Genomic DNA, 20,705 nt, shown 5'->3' on the forward strand with positions numbered 1-20,705 from the left:
ACTTTAGATTTATATTCAAACCATTTGTTTTCATATTTTTACTTTATTTTAAATCAAGATTTGGTGTTAAACTATGATCTTCTCACATCCCTCCTATATCATTATCTCAGTCAACTGGTCTGCGACTATATTTGGATTCATGGAATAACAAGATGCATTCTATCAAGGTTCCATTGTATTTTCAAGGTCAGATTCAAAAGAGACAGACAAGGATGAGTGCTGATCCTTTCAAATTTCCTAATGAAAAATTACTGCCTAGTGACTACTTTGTTACTGAGGATTAATTTGCTTCCTACAGTACTTTTTACCTGGGGAGAGGAAATTGGTCTGAAAACTGTTGAGGTTGAAAAGTTCAATGGAAATCTGTAAAATGATAAATCTAGGTAGTTACAATTAGATCCAGTGTCATAAAATACTAAATTCCTGAAGTTAAACTCATGAATATCACATATTTTACAAGGATGTAGGAGTTCCACAAGATAGGCATTTAAGTGCTAACATATGTAAATAAGGTTATAATGATTTTATTTCAAGCTGCAACCTTTTCCATATTCTTTACAAGCAAAGTAAAACTCTAAAAAGGCAGAAAATTGTTTCCTTCTGAAAACATGTTCTTGCAAAATAATTATTTTACACAGTGTCAGGAAAAGGTAAATATATTATTATTCAACAAAATTAAAAGTCTTCTGTAAAGAAACCTGGATTCAAATCAATAAATTTTATATGTAAAGCAAATTCTCAAGTATTAAAAAATAAATTTAATACAACTTTTATAGGCCAAGTTTGATTGAATGGAGGCTTGCTTACCTTAGTTCTCTTGGCTTGCATTAACAACAGAGGTTATCTTTTAACACACTAATTATAGCTTTGCAAAGGTGTAATTGTAGGACACTAGACACTTACCTTTCTTTCTCTTGCTGATTTCCTTTATCACTTCCATTGTTAATCAAAGCAAGTTCATCTAATAATGATGTAGATTCCTTTGTAAACTTCTCAAAAACCTAAAGTATGAGATTTTATTAACATGTTAAGGATGATCTTAAAAGTTGATATGTACATAAGGATTTTCAACTAAGAGCAACAGAATTAGTCAAGCAGGATTCTGGTTCCCTCTCTGGACCTCATTTAGTACACTTTAATCACCAGACCACACAGCATAGACAATGCAGACAATGAAGACAAAATTAAAACAATGAAGACAAAACTGCTTCCTAAAACAATGAATAGTTTTAATGGATAAAGAATTTTTTTAATTTAAACACATTAAGAAATTATTTTTATTCCCGATACAAGTTTATATTTATTCCTATTCCCTTGAGAAATATGTGTACCAACAACAGTTTTAACTACATGAACATTATTCAGACCAGTTCTAACCCTCTAATTCCAGTTAAAGAACTTTTCTTTATGTTATTCTATTAATCATTCTGGTTGCATGTTAATACTTAAGAAGTCTTATATATAAGCATGTAGCATAAAAATAAATTAGTTATAATCTTAACATGATTTCTTAAAATATTTCAAAAAAGGGATTTGGGCAACTCTGCTTAGAATAAAATAGACACTCATTGGTTTTATATCATTGTTCAAATATGGTGAAAACAGAACTGGTTACCCATTCTCAAATATCCAAAAGTTCATTATTCTTAAAAAAAAAATTAGCATATAATCTAATGTGAGCAAATTTTAAGTTTTTTCTTTTAGTCCCTGGCAGTTCAATTAAACAATACTACATTATACAGAGTGGCAAATTTCCAAAGTCTGCCCCGAAAAAGAAGATATATTTTCAGAAATGAAAACCTTAACCTGTCAAACTGCTTTTCAACTCATATTGCTGTCTAAATATCCTCTCTGAAAATGGTGTATCAAGGGCAGACAGAAGAAACAAGAAGAAAACAATCCTGAAGCCTGTGGATGAAAACCACATTCACAGAAAGACACACAAAAGGACATGCAGAGGACTATGTACCAGATGACGGAACAAGATAAAACCCCAGAAAAACAACTAAATAAAGTGGAGATAGGCAACCTTCCAGAAAAAGAATTCAGAATAATAATAGTAAAGATGATCTAGGACCTCGGAAAAAGAACACAGGCAAAGATCGAGAAGATGCAAGAAAGGTTTAACAAAGACCTAAAAGAATTAAAGAACAAACAAACAGATGCACAACACAATAACTGAAATGAAAAATACACTGGAAGGAATCAATAGCAGAATAACTGATGCAGAAGAACAAATAAGCAACCTGGAAGACAGAAAAGTGGAATTTACTGCCACAGAACAGAATAAAGAAAAAAGAATTAAAAGAAATGAAGACAGCCTAAGAGACCTCTGGGACAAAATTAAATGCACCAACATTCATTCAAATGCATTACAGTCTCCCAGAAGAAGAAGAGACAGAAAGGAACCGAGAAAATATTTAAAGAGATTACAGTCCAAAACTTCCCTAATATAGGAAAGGAAATAGCTACCCAAGTCCAGGAAGTGCAGAGAGTCTCAGGCAGGATAAACCCAAGGAGAAACACGCCAAGACACACAGTAATCAAATTGACAAAAATTAAAGACAAAGAATTATTAAAAGCAACAAGGGGAGAGATATGGGAACACATGTATATGTATAACTGATTCACTTTGTTATAAAGCAGAAACTAACACACCATTGTAAAGCAATTGTACCCCAATAAAGACGTTTTAAAAAAAAAAAGCAACAAGGGAAAAACAACAAAGAACATATAAGGGAACTCCAATAAGGTTAACAGCTGATTTCTCAGCAGAAACTCTACAAGCCAGAAGGGAGTGGCATGATATATTTAAAGTGATGAAAAGTAAGAACCTACAACCAAGATTACTCTACCCAGCAAGGATCTCATTCAGATTCAACAGAGACATCAAAAGCTTTATAGACAAGCAAAAACTAAGAGAATTCAGCACCACCAAACCAGCTCTACAACAGATGCTAAAGGAACTTCTCTAAGTGGGAAACATAAGAGAAGAAAAGGACCTACAAAGACAAACCCAAAACAAATAAGAAAATGGTAATAGGAACATGCATATCAATACTTACCTTAAATGTGAATGGATTAAAAGCTCCAACCAAAAGACACAGGCTCACTGAATGGATACAAAAACAAGACGCATATATACGTTGTCTACAAGAGATCCACTTTAGATCTAGGGACACATACAGACAGAAAGTGAGGGGATGGAAAAAGATATTCCATGCAAATGGAAATCAAAAGAAAGCTGGAATAGCAATACTCAGATAAAATAGACTTTAAAATAAAGAGTCTTACAAGAGACAAGGAAGGACACTACAAAATGATAAAGGGATCAATCCAAGAAGTTATAACAATTCTAAATATATATGCACCCAACACAGGAGCATATCAATACATAAGGCAAATGCTAACAGCTATAAAAGAGGAAATCGACAGTAACACAATAATAGTGGGGGACTTTAACACCTCACTTACACCAGTGGACAGATCATCCAGACAGAAAATTAATAAGGAAACAAAAGCTTTAAATGACACAATAGACCAGATATATTTAATTGATATTTATAGGACATTCCATCTGAACACAGCAGATTACACTTTTTTCTCAAGTGCCCACAGAACATTCTCAATGACAGATCACATCTTGGATCACAAATCAAGCCTCGGTAAATTTAAGAAAATTGAAATCATACCAAGCATCTTTTCTGACCACAATGCTATGAGATTAGAAATAAATTATAGGGAAAAAAAAGTAAAAAGTACAACGCATGGAGGCTAAACAATACCTTACTAAATAACCAATAGATCACTGAATAAATCAAAGAAGAAATAAAAAAAAACCTAGAGACAAACGACAACAAAAACACGACGATCCAAAACCTATGGGATGCAGCAAAAGCAGTTCTAAAAGGGAAATTCATAGCAACACAATCCTACCTCAAGAAACAAGAAAAATCTCAAATAAACAATCTAACCTTACACCTAAATGAACTAGAGAAGAACAAAAAGAACCCAAAGCTAGTAGAAGGAAAGAAACCATAAAGATGAGAGCAGAAATAAATGAAAAAGAAATGAAGGAAACAATAGCAAAGATCAACTAAAACCTGGTTCTTTGAGAAGATAAACAAAACTGATAAAACTTTAGCCAGACTCATCAAGAAAAAGAGGGAGAGGATTCAAACCAATAATATTAAAATGAAAAAGGAGAAGTTGCAACAGACACCTCAGAAATACAAAGCATCATAAGAGACTACTACAAGCAACACTGTGCCAGTAAAATGGACAACCTGGAAGAAATGGACAGATTCTTACAAAGGTAGAAACTTCCAAGACAAAACCAGGAAGAAATAGAAAATATGAACAGACTAATAACAAGTAATGATATTGAAACTGTGATGAAAAATCTTCCAACAAACAAAAGTCCAAGACCAGATGGCTTCACAGGTGAATTCTATCAAACATTTAGAGAAGAGCTAACACCCATCCTTGTCAAACTCTTCCAGAAAATTGCAGAGGAAGGAACACTCCCAAATTCATTTTATGAGGCCACCATCACCCTGATACCAAAACCAGACAAAGATACTACAAAAAAAGAAAACTACAGACCAATATCACTGATGAATACAGATGCAAAAATCAACAAAATACTAGCAAACAGAATCCAACAACACTTTAAAGGATCAAACACCATGACCAAGTGGGATTTATCCCAGGGATGCAAGGATTCTTCAATATATGCAAATCAATCAATGTGATATACCATATTAAAAAACTGAAGAATAAAAACCATATGATCATCTCAACAGATGCAGAAAAAGCTTCTGACAAAATTCAACACCCATTTATGATAAAAAACTCTCCAGAAAGCGTGCAGAGAAGGAACCTACCTCAACATAATAAAGGCCAGATATGACAAACCCACAGCAAACAGCATTCTCAATGGTGAAAAATGAAACCATTTCCTCTAAGATCAGGAACAAGACAAGGATGTCTACAAGGATGTCCACTCTCACCACTATTATTCAACATAGTTTTGGAAGTCCTAGCCACAGCAGAGAAGAAAAAGAAATAACAGGAATACAAATTGGAAAAGAAGAAGTAAAACTGTCACTGTTTGCAGATGATATGATACTATACATAGAGAATCCTAAAGATGCCACCAGAAAACTCTTAGAGCTAATCAATGAATTTGGTAAAGTTGCAGGATACAAAATTAATGCACAGAAATTTCTTGCATTCCTATACACTAACAATGAAAGATCAGAAAGAGAAATTAAGGAAACAATCCCATTCACCACTGCAAAAAAAGAATAAAATACCTAGGAATAACCAAGGAGGTAAAAGACCTATGCTCAGAAAACTATAAGACACTGATGAAAGAAATCAAAGATAACACAGATAGATGGAGAGATATACCATGTTCTTGGATTGGAAGAATGAATACTGTGAAAATGACTATACTACCGAAAGCAATCTACAGATTGAATGCAATCCCTATCGAATTACCAATGGCATTTTGTACAGAACTAGAACAAAAAATCTTAAAATCTGTAAGGAGACACAAAAGACCCTGAATAGCCAAAGCAATCTTGAGAGAAAAAAACAGAGCTGGAGGAATCAGACTCCCTGACTTCAGACTATACTACAAAGCGACAGTAATCAAGACAATATGGTACTGGCACAAAAAAAGAAATACAGATCAATAGAACAGGATAGAAAGACCAGAAATAAAACCACACACCTATGGTCAACTAATCTATGACAAAGGAGGCAAGGATATACAATGGAGAAAAGACAGACTCTTCAATAAGTGGTGCTGGGAAAACTGGACAGCTATATGTCAAAGAATGAAATTAGAACACTCCCTAACACCATATACAAAAATAAACTCAAAATGGATCAAAGACCTAAATGTAAGCCCGGCCACTGTAAAACTCTTAGAGAGGAAAACATAGGAAGAACACTCTTTGACATAAACCACAGCAAGATCTTTTTTGACCCACCCCTAGAGTAATGGAAATAAAAACAAAAATAAACAAATGGGACCTAATGAAACTTAAAAGCTTTTGCAGAGCAAAGGAAACCATAAACAAGATGAAAAGACAACCATCAGAATGGGAGAAAATATTTACAAACAAATCAATGGACAAAGGATTAATCTCCAAAATATAGAAAAAGCTCATACAACTCAATATTAAGAAAACAAACAACCAATCAAAAAATGGACAGAAGACCTAAATAGACGTTTCTCCAAAGAAGATATACAGATGGCCAACAGGCACATGAAAAGCTGCTCAGCATCATTAATTATCAGAGAAATGTGAATCAAAACTACAATGAGGTATCACCTCACACCAGTTTGAATGGACATCATCAGTAAATCTAGAAACAACAACTGCTGGAGAGGGTGTGGAGAAAAGAGAACCCTCTTGCACTGTTGGTGGGAATGTAAATTGATACAGCCACTATGGACAACAGCATGGAGGTTCCTTAAAAAACCAAAAACAGAATTAACATATGACCCAGCAATCCCACTACTGGGCACATACCCTGAGAAAACCATAATTCAAAAAGAGTCATGTACCACAATGTTCACTGCAGCACTATTTACAATAGCCAGGACAAGGAAGCAACCTAAATGCTCATTAACAGATGAATGGATAAAGAAGATGTGGCACATGTATACAACGGAGTATTACTCAGCCATGAAAAGGAACGAAGCTGGGTCATTTGTTGAGACGTGGATGGACCTGGAGAATGTCATACACAGTGAAATACGTCAGAAAGAGAAAAACAAATATTGTATATTAACGCATATATGTGGAATCTAGAAAAATGGTACAAATGAACTGGTTTGCAAGGCAGAAATAGAGACACAGATGTAGAGAACAAACGTATGGACACCGACGGGGGAAAGCGGGGGGTGGGGTTGTGGTGGGATGAATTGCAAGATTGGGATTGACATATATACACTAATATGTATAAAATAGATAACTAATAAGAACCTGCTGTATAAAAAAAATTTGGTGTATCAACTAGATTACCTCTCAGGAAATTATGCTGCTGTTATTCAACTCAAAAGATTTACAACTTTGACTATAATACTGCTACTAATGACAACAGTAATAGCTAATATTTGTGAGTCTGACTCCAGAGTATATGCCTTCAAGCATTATGCTACCATATGGTATGCATTATATTTCTTTAGTTTTGTAAAAAGTAAACAGTCTACCTTTCAGTTGATTAAAATTAAAAAGCTATCAAAATATGTCTTATTTATATATAATAACATGTTTCTCATTGTAATATACCAACCAGCCTCTTATTTAACCAGTCCATATGATCATAGGTGAGACTCCCACCAAAATCTTCTGTTAACTGGCATGGTTCTATATAACGAGTCAATTTATTGGCAGACACTAAAATAACCTAGAAAGGTGAAAAGAAGGAAAAAAAAAAAAACTTAGTCACTATTAATGTCCATGAAAAGTGATGAGGAGGTAAAATTGATTAGCATATACAATACTATTTCCAACATGATGAAATATTACATAGATATTTATTTAAATAATACAACAGCATTTAAAATCAATTCAATAAACTGTGGCTGTTAAGAAATAAGCTATCACAAACCATTTATAATAACACATTATAAAAAATAAGAGACATTAGTAGCTCAGATGAAATATTTTCAAATCTTATCAATATGAATAATTTCTTGGTAGTAAAAATCAATCCCTTTAGTACAAAGATGTATTCGTCAAAGAATTTTCACATGGTCTTAAAATTAGCTAGGTACACTACAATAATAAGTACAAATGAATAATAAATCTGGAAATCAAAAAATGATATACATTTCTAACATGAAATTTCTCTATCATTCCTTTGATTATATATTAACAAAACATATCCTCTAATAGTAGAGTAAAACTCAGGATAACATATACTAATATTTAATTTGAAAAACAGAACTAGAAAGTAGGGAGAAGTTCAGAGAATTCATAAACTTGAAACTTACCTGTTAAAATGATACTCTTTAAACTTTAAAAGATTTCAAATACAAATTACAAAATGAACAAAGATACCATTTTAGCACTAAATAAAACTTCAATGAAGATATACATGAGTATTAAAAAAATACATATGTGGGAGAAAGATATTCAAATGGTAGTGTTAATGCAAAAGACTTGATAAGAAAAATAACGTGTCCAACTGGAAAGAGCACCATTCCCACCCTAAACAACAACAAAGCCCAGATAATCTACAAAATTAAAACTTTTCTGAAACTCCTCAGAGAGCTGAGGTCACAGAAAAACCAACTAGTCTGAATATGCAGAGAAGACAGGCACCATAGAGACAGCGGTAGAAGGGGTGACTATCAAATGTGAGGAGCAAATCTTTGGGGATGATGCAACTATTCTGTATCTTAACTGTGATGAAGGATTTATGACTATATCTGTTTGTCAAATCTCAAAATTGTAGGCTAAAAAAGGAATTTTACTGTATGTAAATTATACCTTGATAAACTTAACTTTAAAAAAAAGGGGAGGAATAAACTCAACAACATAAGGAGGACTTGTGAAAGAACTACCAGGAAAAGAAAGAAGGAAAAGAAAAATTCAGAAACATACCCAATATGCAAAACTAGGTATATCCATACTATATATGAAGTTGTAATGTAAACAGTAAATAAGGGGAAATAACCAAGACTACAAAATGCTTTGCTAAAAGGGTGGAAGGGGAGTCACCTTAGGAAGATAACAAAAACATGGTATCAAAAGTTCATAAAAGGGGACTTCCCTGGTGGCAAAGTGGTTAAGAATCCACTGCCAACGCAGAGGACACGGGTTCAACCCCTGGTCCAGGAAGATCCCACGTGCCGTGGAGCAACTAATCCTGTGCACCACAACTACTGAGCCTGCGCTCTAGAGCCCATGAGCCACAACTACTGAAGCCAGTGCGCCTAGAGCCCATGCTCTGCAACAAGAGAAGCCATCTCAATGAGAAGCCCACGCACTGCAATGAAGAGTAGCCCCCACTCAATGCAACTAGAGAAAGCCCACACGCAGCAAAAAAGACCCAATGCAACCAAAAATAAATAAATAAAAAATAAAATAAAAAATTTTTTAAAGTTCATAAAACTATCAGAGAAAAATAAATCCTGTCATAATTAGGGTTTATAACAAATTGCTATTGATAACAACACATTAAATGCCTTGGATGCTTATGTTAGAAAAGAAAGGCTAATGAATAATGAGCTAAGTGACCTACCTAAGAAGTTGGGGGGCAGGGAGTGGGAGGAGAACAACAGAATACATCCAAAGAAGAGAGAAGGAAGGGGAGAAATTAAGAAATTAATAAAGCCAAAAGTTGTTCCTTGAAAAGACTAAAATGAAATCAACAAAGTTCTGATAACGTAAAGCAAGAAGAAAAGGAAAGTACACTTAAATAACACTAAGAATAAAAAGAACATGGCTACATAGACAGCAGTGATTTAAAAGATACAGATGGACACAGGACATGCTTTTGTCAATAACTATGCAAATTTAGAAGAAATGGACAAATTCCTATAAAAAAAGTAATTTATCAAAACTGACATAAAAAAACCCCAGAACACCTATAATCAATGAGGTGAAGTGAATCACTAGATTCTTTTCATTTTCAGTGATCATACTGTTAGTGGTAGTTTTAGCATTGCTATTCAGAGATCACTTGATGGAAAAGATAGCAAATGATTAATATGCGTTATTCTTATTCTCCTAACCCTCATGTCCTTGAGAAAACAGAATTCTTGAGAGGGAAGACAGGAAAGGGAAAAAGTTACCCTATGGTCTTCAATTTGAATTGGAAGTATCAGATTAAACTCATGATGTATTTCATTTTAAATAAAAACATGCACACTCACATAATATAAATTTTCTAGTTCTGTCCACTGCAACGTTTAGAAATAATGACAAAGGCATTCTGTAGAAATGCACACTCCTAGCATCCCAGATTGTTGTCTTCAAACACTGTTTCCCCCTAAACGTAATCAAGGTTCCTTGGAGAAATGGCCAGTTCTAGATCTGGGGCTGGAAATACACATGGTGACCTTGTAACATCTTCCCATTCAAATATCAAGAAAGCCATCCAAAACTTTTAGGGTTGTGCCAAAAGGTCCGGAAAAGGCTTCCACTGGCCAAATAAGTAACAATTTGCTTATCAATTCAAATTCTTTAATAAACTAAAGGATCTAGGCATTGAACATCAATGGCTGCCAATATCATAAAAAAAGAAGGCTACGAGCCTCATGATCAAGGAAACATCATCACCAATGAACAGCCCTGGAAAAAGAAATTCAGGTCTTAATCTAATCAACTGTTTGAATCCAACTATGAATTCACGGAAATACAGAGATGCAAAAGAGGAGAATGATATGTTAAACTATACCACGTGGATGCTCACTGAAACAAAAAATCCTGTAAAACACATATCCTGGTCTCCCCAAGAAAAAAAAAATTGTGTAAGAAAAGAGAAAGAGAAATTGAGATTAAAAAGCTTAATTTAATGGACTAACTCAAAATTCCACAACCAATAATAAGAGAATTACATATTCTTTTTAAGCAAACAAGAAATATTTTAAAACTTGAGTGTATATTAGGGCATAAGGAAAACCTTGGTACATTTCAAAGGAAATAACTTCTAACGTTCTATCACCACAATGAAATTAAGTTAGAAATCAATAACCAATCAAATCAGAAATCATTAACAAGATTTTAACACCTATCCATTTGGAAAGGCATCTCAAACCAAGCACAATATCTGGACAGTATCTGGATCCTAATTCAAAGAAATAAATCAATCTGTGTGCATTCACAATTTATGTATAAATTTATGAATAAATTTTAAAATATATTATTTATACAGAATATTTTTATATATTACTAAATCCTTTTATAACATTCATCAAATTTGATACCAACTGGCTCTTTGATATTAAGGAACTGTTTATTTTAAGGCATGTTAATGGTCTTGGGCTATATTTTTTAAAAAAGAGTCTGCAGATATTCAAATGTCTTAAATTTCCTTCACTATAACATCCCCAGCCTTCCTTGGGTGAAGTGGATAGGGGTAAGGATGGGGCAGGTGGCCCATGGGTTGACAGTTGTTGGAACTGGGTATAGGGATACATGGAGTTAACTATAATATTCTGTTTACTTTTTGATGTGTTCATAACTCCTTATAATAAAAATACTAAAAAACTAAAACACATATAAATCTCTTTTAAAAAAACCTTCCCAGAAAGAAAATACCAGGTCCAGCCAATTTACAAGTGAGTTTTAAAAATTAAAGAACAAAGGATCAATCAAGATGGCCAAGGAGGAGTACGTGGAACTCACTTCCTCCTCATGAACACATCAAAAGTACATCTATATGTGAAACAATTCTCACTGAAGATGAACTGGAAACTGGCAGAAAGACTCCCATACAAGAAAGGCTATAAGATCCACATGGAATCAGGTAGGAAGGGAAAAGACATAATAAGGTCGGGAGCTGTGCCCCTGAAAGGGGACACAGAAGAAAAGAAAGATTACATGGGTGGAGACCCGCCCTGGGGAGTGAGCAGTTCAAGCCACAGACTGGGCATCTCACTCTTGGGGTCCAACACAGCGGGGACAGGCCCGTGGTTGGCTGGACGATTGCTGGGACTAACTGGAGGAGTATGGGAAGCCTGGACTCCATTTGTGAGAAGCATGCATGCTGGTGTGCCCATGAGGCAATGCGGAGAGAACAGAGTGAGGACCGTCCAGTGGCTGCAGGGTTTCCTGTGACTGCCTCAGTGCATATCCCAGCCGAAGCCAAGCAAAGGCTCCAGGTCTGCTTACTCCATGTTGCAAGACGTACTGGATCTAGGGGGTCACACGACCAGGAGAAAGCTCAGCTGTGGATTCAGAGGCAACTCGGTTGCAGAGAGCAGTGACAGCCACTCTTGGCACATACTCAGGCAGTGCATCAGAAGCAGCCCAGAACTCTGACAGCAGCCATTCCCCTACAGCTCACCTCCCAATACACGCTGAGACCACAAGGCCCCACCTGCCCTGTGGTGTGGCTTCACGACAGGGCAATGGTGGCAGAGGCTGTGGGTGTGATTGGCTGGGGTCTGAATGAAGGGGGAGAAACAACTGCTGGCACCTGCAAGGCGGTGCAGCTTAGAATCTGTCTGCAAGCAAAATAAGCCAAGAGTGCACACAGGCCCCATTTGCTTCAGCACTCCCCCACTCTGGGTCAAGGGTCATGGTGCTGGGAAAGTAGAAAGCACACACTTAAGGGGAACAAAGTCAGAGCAGGCCTGACCTTCAAGGCTTCTGCTTCACCAACTTGGGATCAGACCCCACACCTGAAAGGCCAGTGATGGCCACTGAGCAGAGGAGAAGCCTCGTCTCACACCCGGCTACAGCCCTGGCACCTCCACCTCCAGCACCACCTCTTACCAAGGTGATAGTGGCCATTATACCCTGAGGAAAGACATGACTGGCATCCACGTCAAATCCAGCTCTCCAACCACTGGGCACTGGGCATATGCAGTCTGTACATGAACGATCCCGCGGAAGGACAAACCTTTAAGACACAATAGGTAACTATTTCACCAAAATTCATAGAGACAGAGAAAGTTAAGTAAAATGAAAGGCAGAGGAACTGGTCTCAAATGAAATAGCAATAACCAGGAAAAAATAATGAAACAGAAATGAGCAATTTACAGAAAAAGAAATCAAAGCTTTAGTAATAAGAATGTTAACTGAATTAGGAAAAAGAATAGATTAACATAGTGAGAATTTTAACAAGGAACTAGAAAAAAGCAAGAAAAACCCAATCAGAAATGAAGGATTCAATAACTGAAATAAAAAACACACTAGAAGGAATGAATAGCAGGCTAAGTGGTGCAGTCTTCTGCACGGAATAATGGCAATCATCCAGTCAGAACAGCAAAAAGAAAAACAAATTTTTAAAACTGAGAGCAATTTAAGAGATCTCTGGGATAACATTAAACATATCAACTTTCACATTATAGGGGTCCCAGAAGGAGAAAAGAGAAAGAAGAGGATCAAAAATGTATTTAATGAGATTATGGCTGAAAACTTCCCAATCCTGAAGAAAGAAGCAGATATCTATGTACAAGAGGCACACAGGGTCCCAAATAAGATGAAACCAAACAGATCCATACCAAAACATACCATAATTAAAATGGAAAAAGTTAAAGAGAGAATTCTAAAGGCAGCAAGAGAAAAATAGAGATTCATATACAAGGGAATCCCCATAAGGCTATCAGCTGATTTTTCTGCAGAAACTTTGCAGGTCAGAAGACAGTGGCATGATATACCTAAAGTGCTAAAAGGGAAAAAACTGCAACCTAGGATACTCTACCCAGCAAGATTATCACTGAGGAACGAAGAAGGGACTAAAAAAAAAAACTTCTCAGACAATCAAAAACTAGAAGGGTTCATACTAAATCAACTCTAAAAGAAGTGTTAAAGGGTCTTCTCCAAGTGAAGGGAAGTAAGAATCCATGGAAAAGGGAAAATCTCAGTAGGACAAGCAAATATACAGTTAGGGCTGAGGAACAACCACTTAAATAAGCTAGTACAAAGATTAAAACACAAAAAATTATAACAGCAACTATAACTTTATATAAACAGTGAAGGCATAAAATGAAGATATAAAATGTGACATCAAAAAACACAAAGTGTGGGGCTTCCCTGGTGGCGCAGTGGTTGAGAGTCTGCCTGCCAATGCAGGGGACACGGGTTCGTGTCCCGGTCTGGGAAGATCCCACATGCCGCAGAGCAGCTGGGCCCGTAAGCCATGGCCACTGAGCCTGCGCGTCTGGAGCCTGTACTCCGCAATGGGAGAGGCCACAACAGTGAGAGGCCCGCGTACCGCAAAAAAAAACAAAACAAAAAAACCCACAAAGTGGAAGGAGTAAAATATGTAGATATTTTTGAATGTGTTTGAATTTAAACGACTACCAGTTTAAAACAAATAGGTATAGTTATAAGTCAACATAATTGAAGCCCATGGTAACCACAAATCAAAAACCTTCAACAAATACACAAAAACTGAGAAGAAAGAAACACAAGCATAATACTAAAGAAAATCATCAAACCACAAGGGAAGAAACAAAAAGAAGAAATCAACAGAGAAGAAACTACAAAAACAACCAGAAAACAAGTAATAAAATGGCGATAAGTACATACCTATCAATAATTACTTTAAATGTCAATGAACTAAATGCTCCAATCAAAAGACACACTGTGGTTGACTGGATAAAAAACAAGAGTCATCTACATTCTGCCCATAAGAGACTCACTTCCGTGCTAAAGGTACACACAGACTGAAAGTGAGAGATGGAAAAAGATATTTCATGCAAATGGAAATGATGAGAAAGCAGGGACAAAACAGACTTTTTTTTAAAAAAGGTATAACAAAAGACAAAGAAGGACATTATATAATGATAAAGGTATCAATACAAGAAGAGGATTTTACACTGGTTAACATATATAAACCCAAAACAGGAGCACTTAAATATATAAAGCAAATAGTACAGATATAAAGGGAGAAACTGACAATAATATTGGGTTGGCCAAAAAGTTCATTTCGGTTTTCCCATAAGATGTTACGGAAAAACCAATAAAATAGTAGTAGGGGACTTGAGCATCCTACTTACATCAATAGACATCTTCCAGACAGAAAATCAGTAAGGAAACAGTGGTGTTAAAGGAAACAATATACCAGCTGAACTTAACAGATGTCTACAAAACATTTCATCCAAAAATAGCAGAATACACATTCTTTTCAAGTGCACATGGAACGTTCTCCAGGAATGATCACAAGCTAGTCCACAAAACAAGTCTCAACAAATTTAAGAGAACAGAAATTATATCAAGTATTTATTCCAACCACAACAGAATTAATAAACTAGACATCAATTACAGAAAGAAAAATGGGAAAACCACAAATATGTGGAGACTAAACAACAAGCTACAAAAAACACCTATGGGTCAATGAAGAAATCAGAGAGGAAATGAGAAAATACCTGAAGACAAATGAAAATGGAAATACAACTTTCCAAAATCTATGGGGTGCACCAAAAACAGTTCTAAGTGGGAAGTTTGCAGCGACACAGGCCTTCCTCAAGAAGCAAGAAAAATTTCAAATAAACAACCTAACCTACCATCTGAAGGAATTAGAAAAAGAAATACAAACAAAGCCTGAAGTCAGCAAAAGAAAGGAAGTAATAAAGATCAGAGAAGAAATAAATGAAATAGATACCAAAAGAGAGAAGAGAATGAAACCAAGAGCTGGTTCTCTAAAAAAATAAACAAAACTGATAAACCGTTAGACAGGCTCACGAAGAAGAGAGAAACCAAATAAACAAAAGAAAAAAAGGAGGAATAACAACTGATACCAGAGATATAAAAAAAAAAATCGCAAGAGAATACTACCAACAGTTATATGCCAACCAACTGGACAACCTAGAAGAAATACACAAATTTCTAGATATGTACAACCTGCCAAGACTGAATCAAAAAGAAATAGACAGGGCTTCCCTGGTGGTGCAGTGGTTGAGAGTCCACCTGCCGATGCAGGGGACACAGGTTCGTGCCCCAGTCCGGGAAGATCCCACATGCCGCGGAGCGGCTGGGCCTGTGAGCCATGGCCGCTGAGCCTGCGTGTCTGGAGACTGTGCTCCGCAACGGGAGAGGCCACAACAGTGAGAGGCCCACATACCGCAAAAAAAAAAAAAAAAAAAAAAGAAGAAGAAACAGACAATCTGAACAGACTGATCACTAGTAGCAAAACAGAATTTGTAATTTAAAAAACTCCTAGCAAACAAAAGCCCTGGACTGACTGGATGGCTTCACAGGGAAATTCTACAAAACATATAAAGAAGAACTAATACCAATTCTTCACAAACTATTCCAAAAAACCGAAGATGAAGGAACGATCCTAAATGGATTCTATGAAGCCAGCATTACCCTGATACCAAAACCAGACAAAGACACTACAAAAAAAAAAAAAAAATTACAGGCCAATATCTTTGATAAATATAGATGCAAAAATCCTCAACAAAATACTAGCAAACTGAACCCAACAATATATAAAAAGGGTCATATACCATGATCAAGAGGGATTTATTCCAGGGATGCAAGAATGGTTCAATATTCAGAAATCAATGTCATACACCTCATTAACAAAAGGATAAAAATCACATGATCATCTCAATAGACACAGAAAAAGCATTTGACAAAATTCAACATGCATTCATGATTAAAACTCATCAAAGTGGGCATAGAGGGAACATATCTCAACATAATAAAAGTCAGTTATGATAAACCCACAGCTAACATCAAACACAATGGTAAAAAGCTGAAAGCCTTTCCTCTAAATTCAAGAACAAGACAAGGATGCCCACTCTCACCACTTTTATTCAACACAATTTTGGAAGTCCTAGCAATAAGTGGTGCTGGGAAAACTAAACAGCTACATCTAAAAGAATGAGATTAGATCATTTCCTCACACCATATACAAAAATGAACTCAAAATGGATTAAAGACCTGAATGTAAAACCTGAAACCATAAAATCCTTAGAGGTGAACAAAGAACATTCTTTGACACAGATTGTAGCAATATTTTTTTTGATCCGTCTCCTAAGGGAAAAAAAAGAATTAGTAAATAAAAGCAAAAATAAACAGATGGGACCTAATCAAACTTAAAAGCTTTTTCACAGAAAAGGAAACCATCAACAAAACAAAAAGACAACCTACTGAATGTTAGAAAGTATTTGGAAATGATATGACCAATAAGGAGTTAATATCCAAATAATATGACCAATAAGGGTTAATAAACAACTGATACAACTCAATATCAAAAAACCCAAACAACCTGATAAAGAAATGGGCAGAAGACCTGAACAGACATTTTTCCAAAGTCATACAGATGGCCAACAGGCACATGAAAAGATGCTCAATCTTGCTAATCAACAGAGAAATGCAAATCAAAACTACAATGAGATATCACCTCATATCTGTCAGAATGGCTGTCACCAAAAAGACCACAAATAACAAATGTTGGCGAGAATGTGGAGAAAAGGGACCACATTACATTGTTGGTGAGAATGTAAATTGGTGCAGCCACTGTGGAAAACAGTATGGAGTTTCCTCAAAAAAACTAAAAATAGAACTACCATATGATCTAGAAATTCCACTCCTGGGTACATATCCAGAAAAAAACAAAAACACTAATTCAAAGATACATGCACCCCAATGTTCACAGTAGCACTATTTACAATAGCCAAGATACAGAAGCAACCCAAGTGTCCATTAACAGATGAATGGATAAAGATGTGGTGTATGTGTGTGTGTGTGTGTGTGTGTGTGTGTGTATACATGTGTGCGTGTGTGTAAATATACACACGCACACATGTATACATATATAAAATGGCATATTACTCAGCCATAAAAAAAACAAATTCAGCCATTTGCAGCAACATGGATGGACCTAGAGATTATTATGCTTAGTGAAATAAGTCAGACAAAAAAAGACAAATACTATGTTATCAATTATTTGTGGAAGTTAAAATATAAAATGAATAATTATATGTAGCAAAACAGAAACAAACTCATAGATACAAAGAACAAACTAGTGGTTACCAGTGGGATAGGGGGGAGTGGCAAGATAGGGGTATGGAATTAAGAGATACAAATTAGTATGTATAAAATAGATAAGCAACAAGAGTATATTATACTGCACAGAGAATTATAGCCATTGTTTTGTAATAACTTTTAATGGTGTATAATCTCTAAAAATACTAAATCATTATGCTGTACACCCAAAACTAATGTAATAGTGTAAATTAACTATACTTCAACTAATTGATATCAAAGAACAGATCATTTCAATCTTTTAAAAAAATTTTATTCATTTATTTATTTATGGCTGCATCAGGTCTTAGCTGTTGCAGGCGTGATCTTTCATTGCAGCACACAGGCTCTCTAGTTGTGGTGCACGGGCTTAGTTGCCCCACAGCATGTGGGATCTTAGTTCCCCTACCAGGGATCGAACCCACGTCCCCTGCATTGGAAGGCGGATTCTTAGCCACTGGACCACCAGGGAAGTCTCCCAGATCATTTCTATCTTAAACAAATGCTTCCAAAGAATAGAAATGCAGCGAATACTCCAACTCATATTATGAGACGAGACTAACATTGAAACCCAACAACAATTTGAGAAAAGAAAAAACCATAATGAATGGCAAATATCCAGGTTTAGCTGGTATCAAGTGTCAGCAAAGCTGTTGGGCAGCATGAATTCTTACACAGCAGAAATGCATACATAAATTAAAACCCCTTTGGAAAACAATTTGGCATTATCTTGAAAACTTGAACATTTCTATAACCTATGCCTGGATATTCTGCAAGCAGAAAAATCTTATACATATTTACCAGGAGACATATGTAAGAACGTAAACATCATTCATAATGTCAAAAGAATGGAAACAACACAAATGTCCATCAGTAGGAGAATAAGTAAATTGTTTTTATTCACAGAATGGAATAACATTCATCAGTGAAAATGAATCAACTACATCTACTGCAAGAATATGCATAAATCTTAAACATATAATGATGAGTGAGAAAAAGCAAGGTACTGAAGACTAAAATCATATTATATATAAAGTTCAAAAATAGGTGAAAATATATTAAGAATAAACAATATCTTTAAATGGGAACTCTATAGAAATAGATATAAAAGAATAATAAAAGATAAACACTCCCTATTTTCTTCTAAAGATTTTGTCTTTCTCATTTATGTTTTTAAAACATACACACACACACACACACACACACACACACACACACACACACACATGCACGAGAACATGAACAAAGGATGGGTAGACACAAATAAGTTAGGTGTTAAGGGATGGGGGGTATATGAATGAGACCAGGGAGGGGCACTCAAATTTATTTCAAGCTGTTGATATCTGGATTCTTAGGTTGGGTCGTGGGTGCCCAAGTGTTTTATTATTAAGCTTCATGTTATATGTAGTTTTTAAGAATATGTTCTAAATACTATATTAAAATACTAAAAACAGAAAGAATGAACAGAAGTAGGGAATCACTGACAGAAGGGGCACCACGAGATCTCAACTCAGACTGAAGAAAGGGTAACTCTTCTGAGGCAGCAAATAAGGAGGTTAGAGAAAAAATGGACAATCTTGTGGTGGTGATGACAGAAAGCAGAAGGAATTTATGTGCCTCTTTTTTTCCATTAAAAAAATAAAAAAGATATTGAACATCAAATTACATTTTTGGTTAGTTTAATAACAACAAACTATATTTTGCCTATCTATTTTAAAAGGCAATTTAATGCTATCTCTACTATGAAGAGTTTAGCATATCAATTTCACTGTTCTCCTGTTTTGGTACTAATGGGAGCTAATTTAAGATAAACAATAAAAAGAACACAGAAAATGGTTTTCTTAGTGAAAAAGTTGTTAAAGAGGGCCTCTATTTCATCCTCTTGTTCTAATGCAACTTCTTTAGACTAGTTCTTAGAGACAGGCATGGTGTTAAACATGAAATAATAAGTGGAGTTAGGCCACGGAAACCATTTAATCTGCCACCAACTCCTTTTGGGATCAAGACAGAAACTTCCACACTAAGAAAATTAAACACAATCAGATCCCAGGGAGGGGCTTTTCCTTTCTTCAAAACTGTCAATCTATTAAACAGAAATATACCAATAATGAAACAAAGAAATATGTATTTATTCCATGAGGAAATAAACTACTTGCTAAATTGAGCATGAATTCACATCTGAAAAGATAACATTTCCAGAGCACTCTCTCCTGAAAAGAGGACTGAATAGAAAACTTAAATAACACAATGAATGGTCTTTTTGCTCTTCTATTTCTGCTCTCCTTATTTGGCACAATATTCAATTTAAGCAGTGAAAACATATCTCTTGAGAAATTGCTATCATGTCCCTTATAATTTGACATTTTAACGTCAAATGTTCAACATTCATTATTTACTGGACATTAAATTTATTTATTAGAAGTATTATTTATTAGAAGTTATGTGTTCTAGTGCTGGGAATATAAGGATAAATAAGTCATGCTTCTACAAAGTAAATGAGCTTTTTATTTCTGCAATATTCCAGAGAGAGTTGTGCACGCTTTTATAAAAAAGAAATAGATTAAAGTTTTCTGGTTTGCTTCTAGAGCCTTTACTGAAAATACTCTAACTAAATCTAAATGTTGTCCCTTTGGTTGTAGTAGCACAGAGGGCCAAAGGCTTTACTAGAATACCCCAAATGATTTCCAAATCCCTTTCCTAGGTTAAACACCATTATATGATAATTGGAAGGATACTGAGTCAGGAGCCAATCACTCCACGTTTGTGCCCTAGCTCTGCCACAAATTCACTGACTTGTAGAAGTCAACCTAAAGGAATTCACTCCAGGCTTATCTCCCTATGTGCCAAAGAAGGCAGCTGCATTAAATTATCTGTGATGTCTCTTTAAGCTCTAAGAGGTCATAATTCTAATGAGTTGTCATCCTATACATTTAATTTGGGCCATTTTCTCTAATATATGACCTGTCTTGCCCAATGAAAAGAGCACTTGTCACTTTCTACCCACTCTGGTTAATCTCACTATTATAC

At 35.4% G+C, this 20,705-nt stretch overlaps 1 protein-coding gene across 5 annotated transcripts in view; it reads right to left on the reverse strand.

Annotated features, from left to right (window-relative positions):
• Positions 1-20,705, reverse strand: part of SESTD1 (SEC14 and spectrin domain containing 1) — a 142,980-nt gene that overhangs the window by 44,272 nt on the left and 78,003 nt on the right. For all 5 annotated transcript variants that reach the window (XM_004267380.4, XM_033423659.2, XM_033423660.2 and 2 more), the window contains 2 exons: positions 7,315-7,428; positions 904-1,001 (listed from right to left, as the gene is read on the reverse strand). In XM_004267380.4, coding sequence (XP_004267428.1) covers positions 904-1,001; positions 7,315-7,428 — 212 coding nt within the window. The remainder of the gene's footprint in view (positions 1-903; positions 1,002-7,314; positions 7,429-20,705) is intronic.

Source organism: Orcinus orca, chromosome 7, assembly GCF_937001465.1.
Source record: "Orcinus orca chromosome 7, mOrcOrc1.1, whole genome shotgun sequence".
NCBI lineage: Eukaryota > Metazoa > Chordata > Mammalia > Artiodactyla > Delphinidae > Orcinus > Orcinus orca.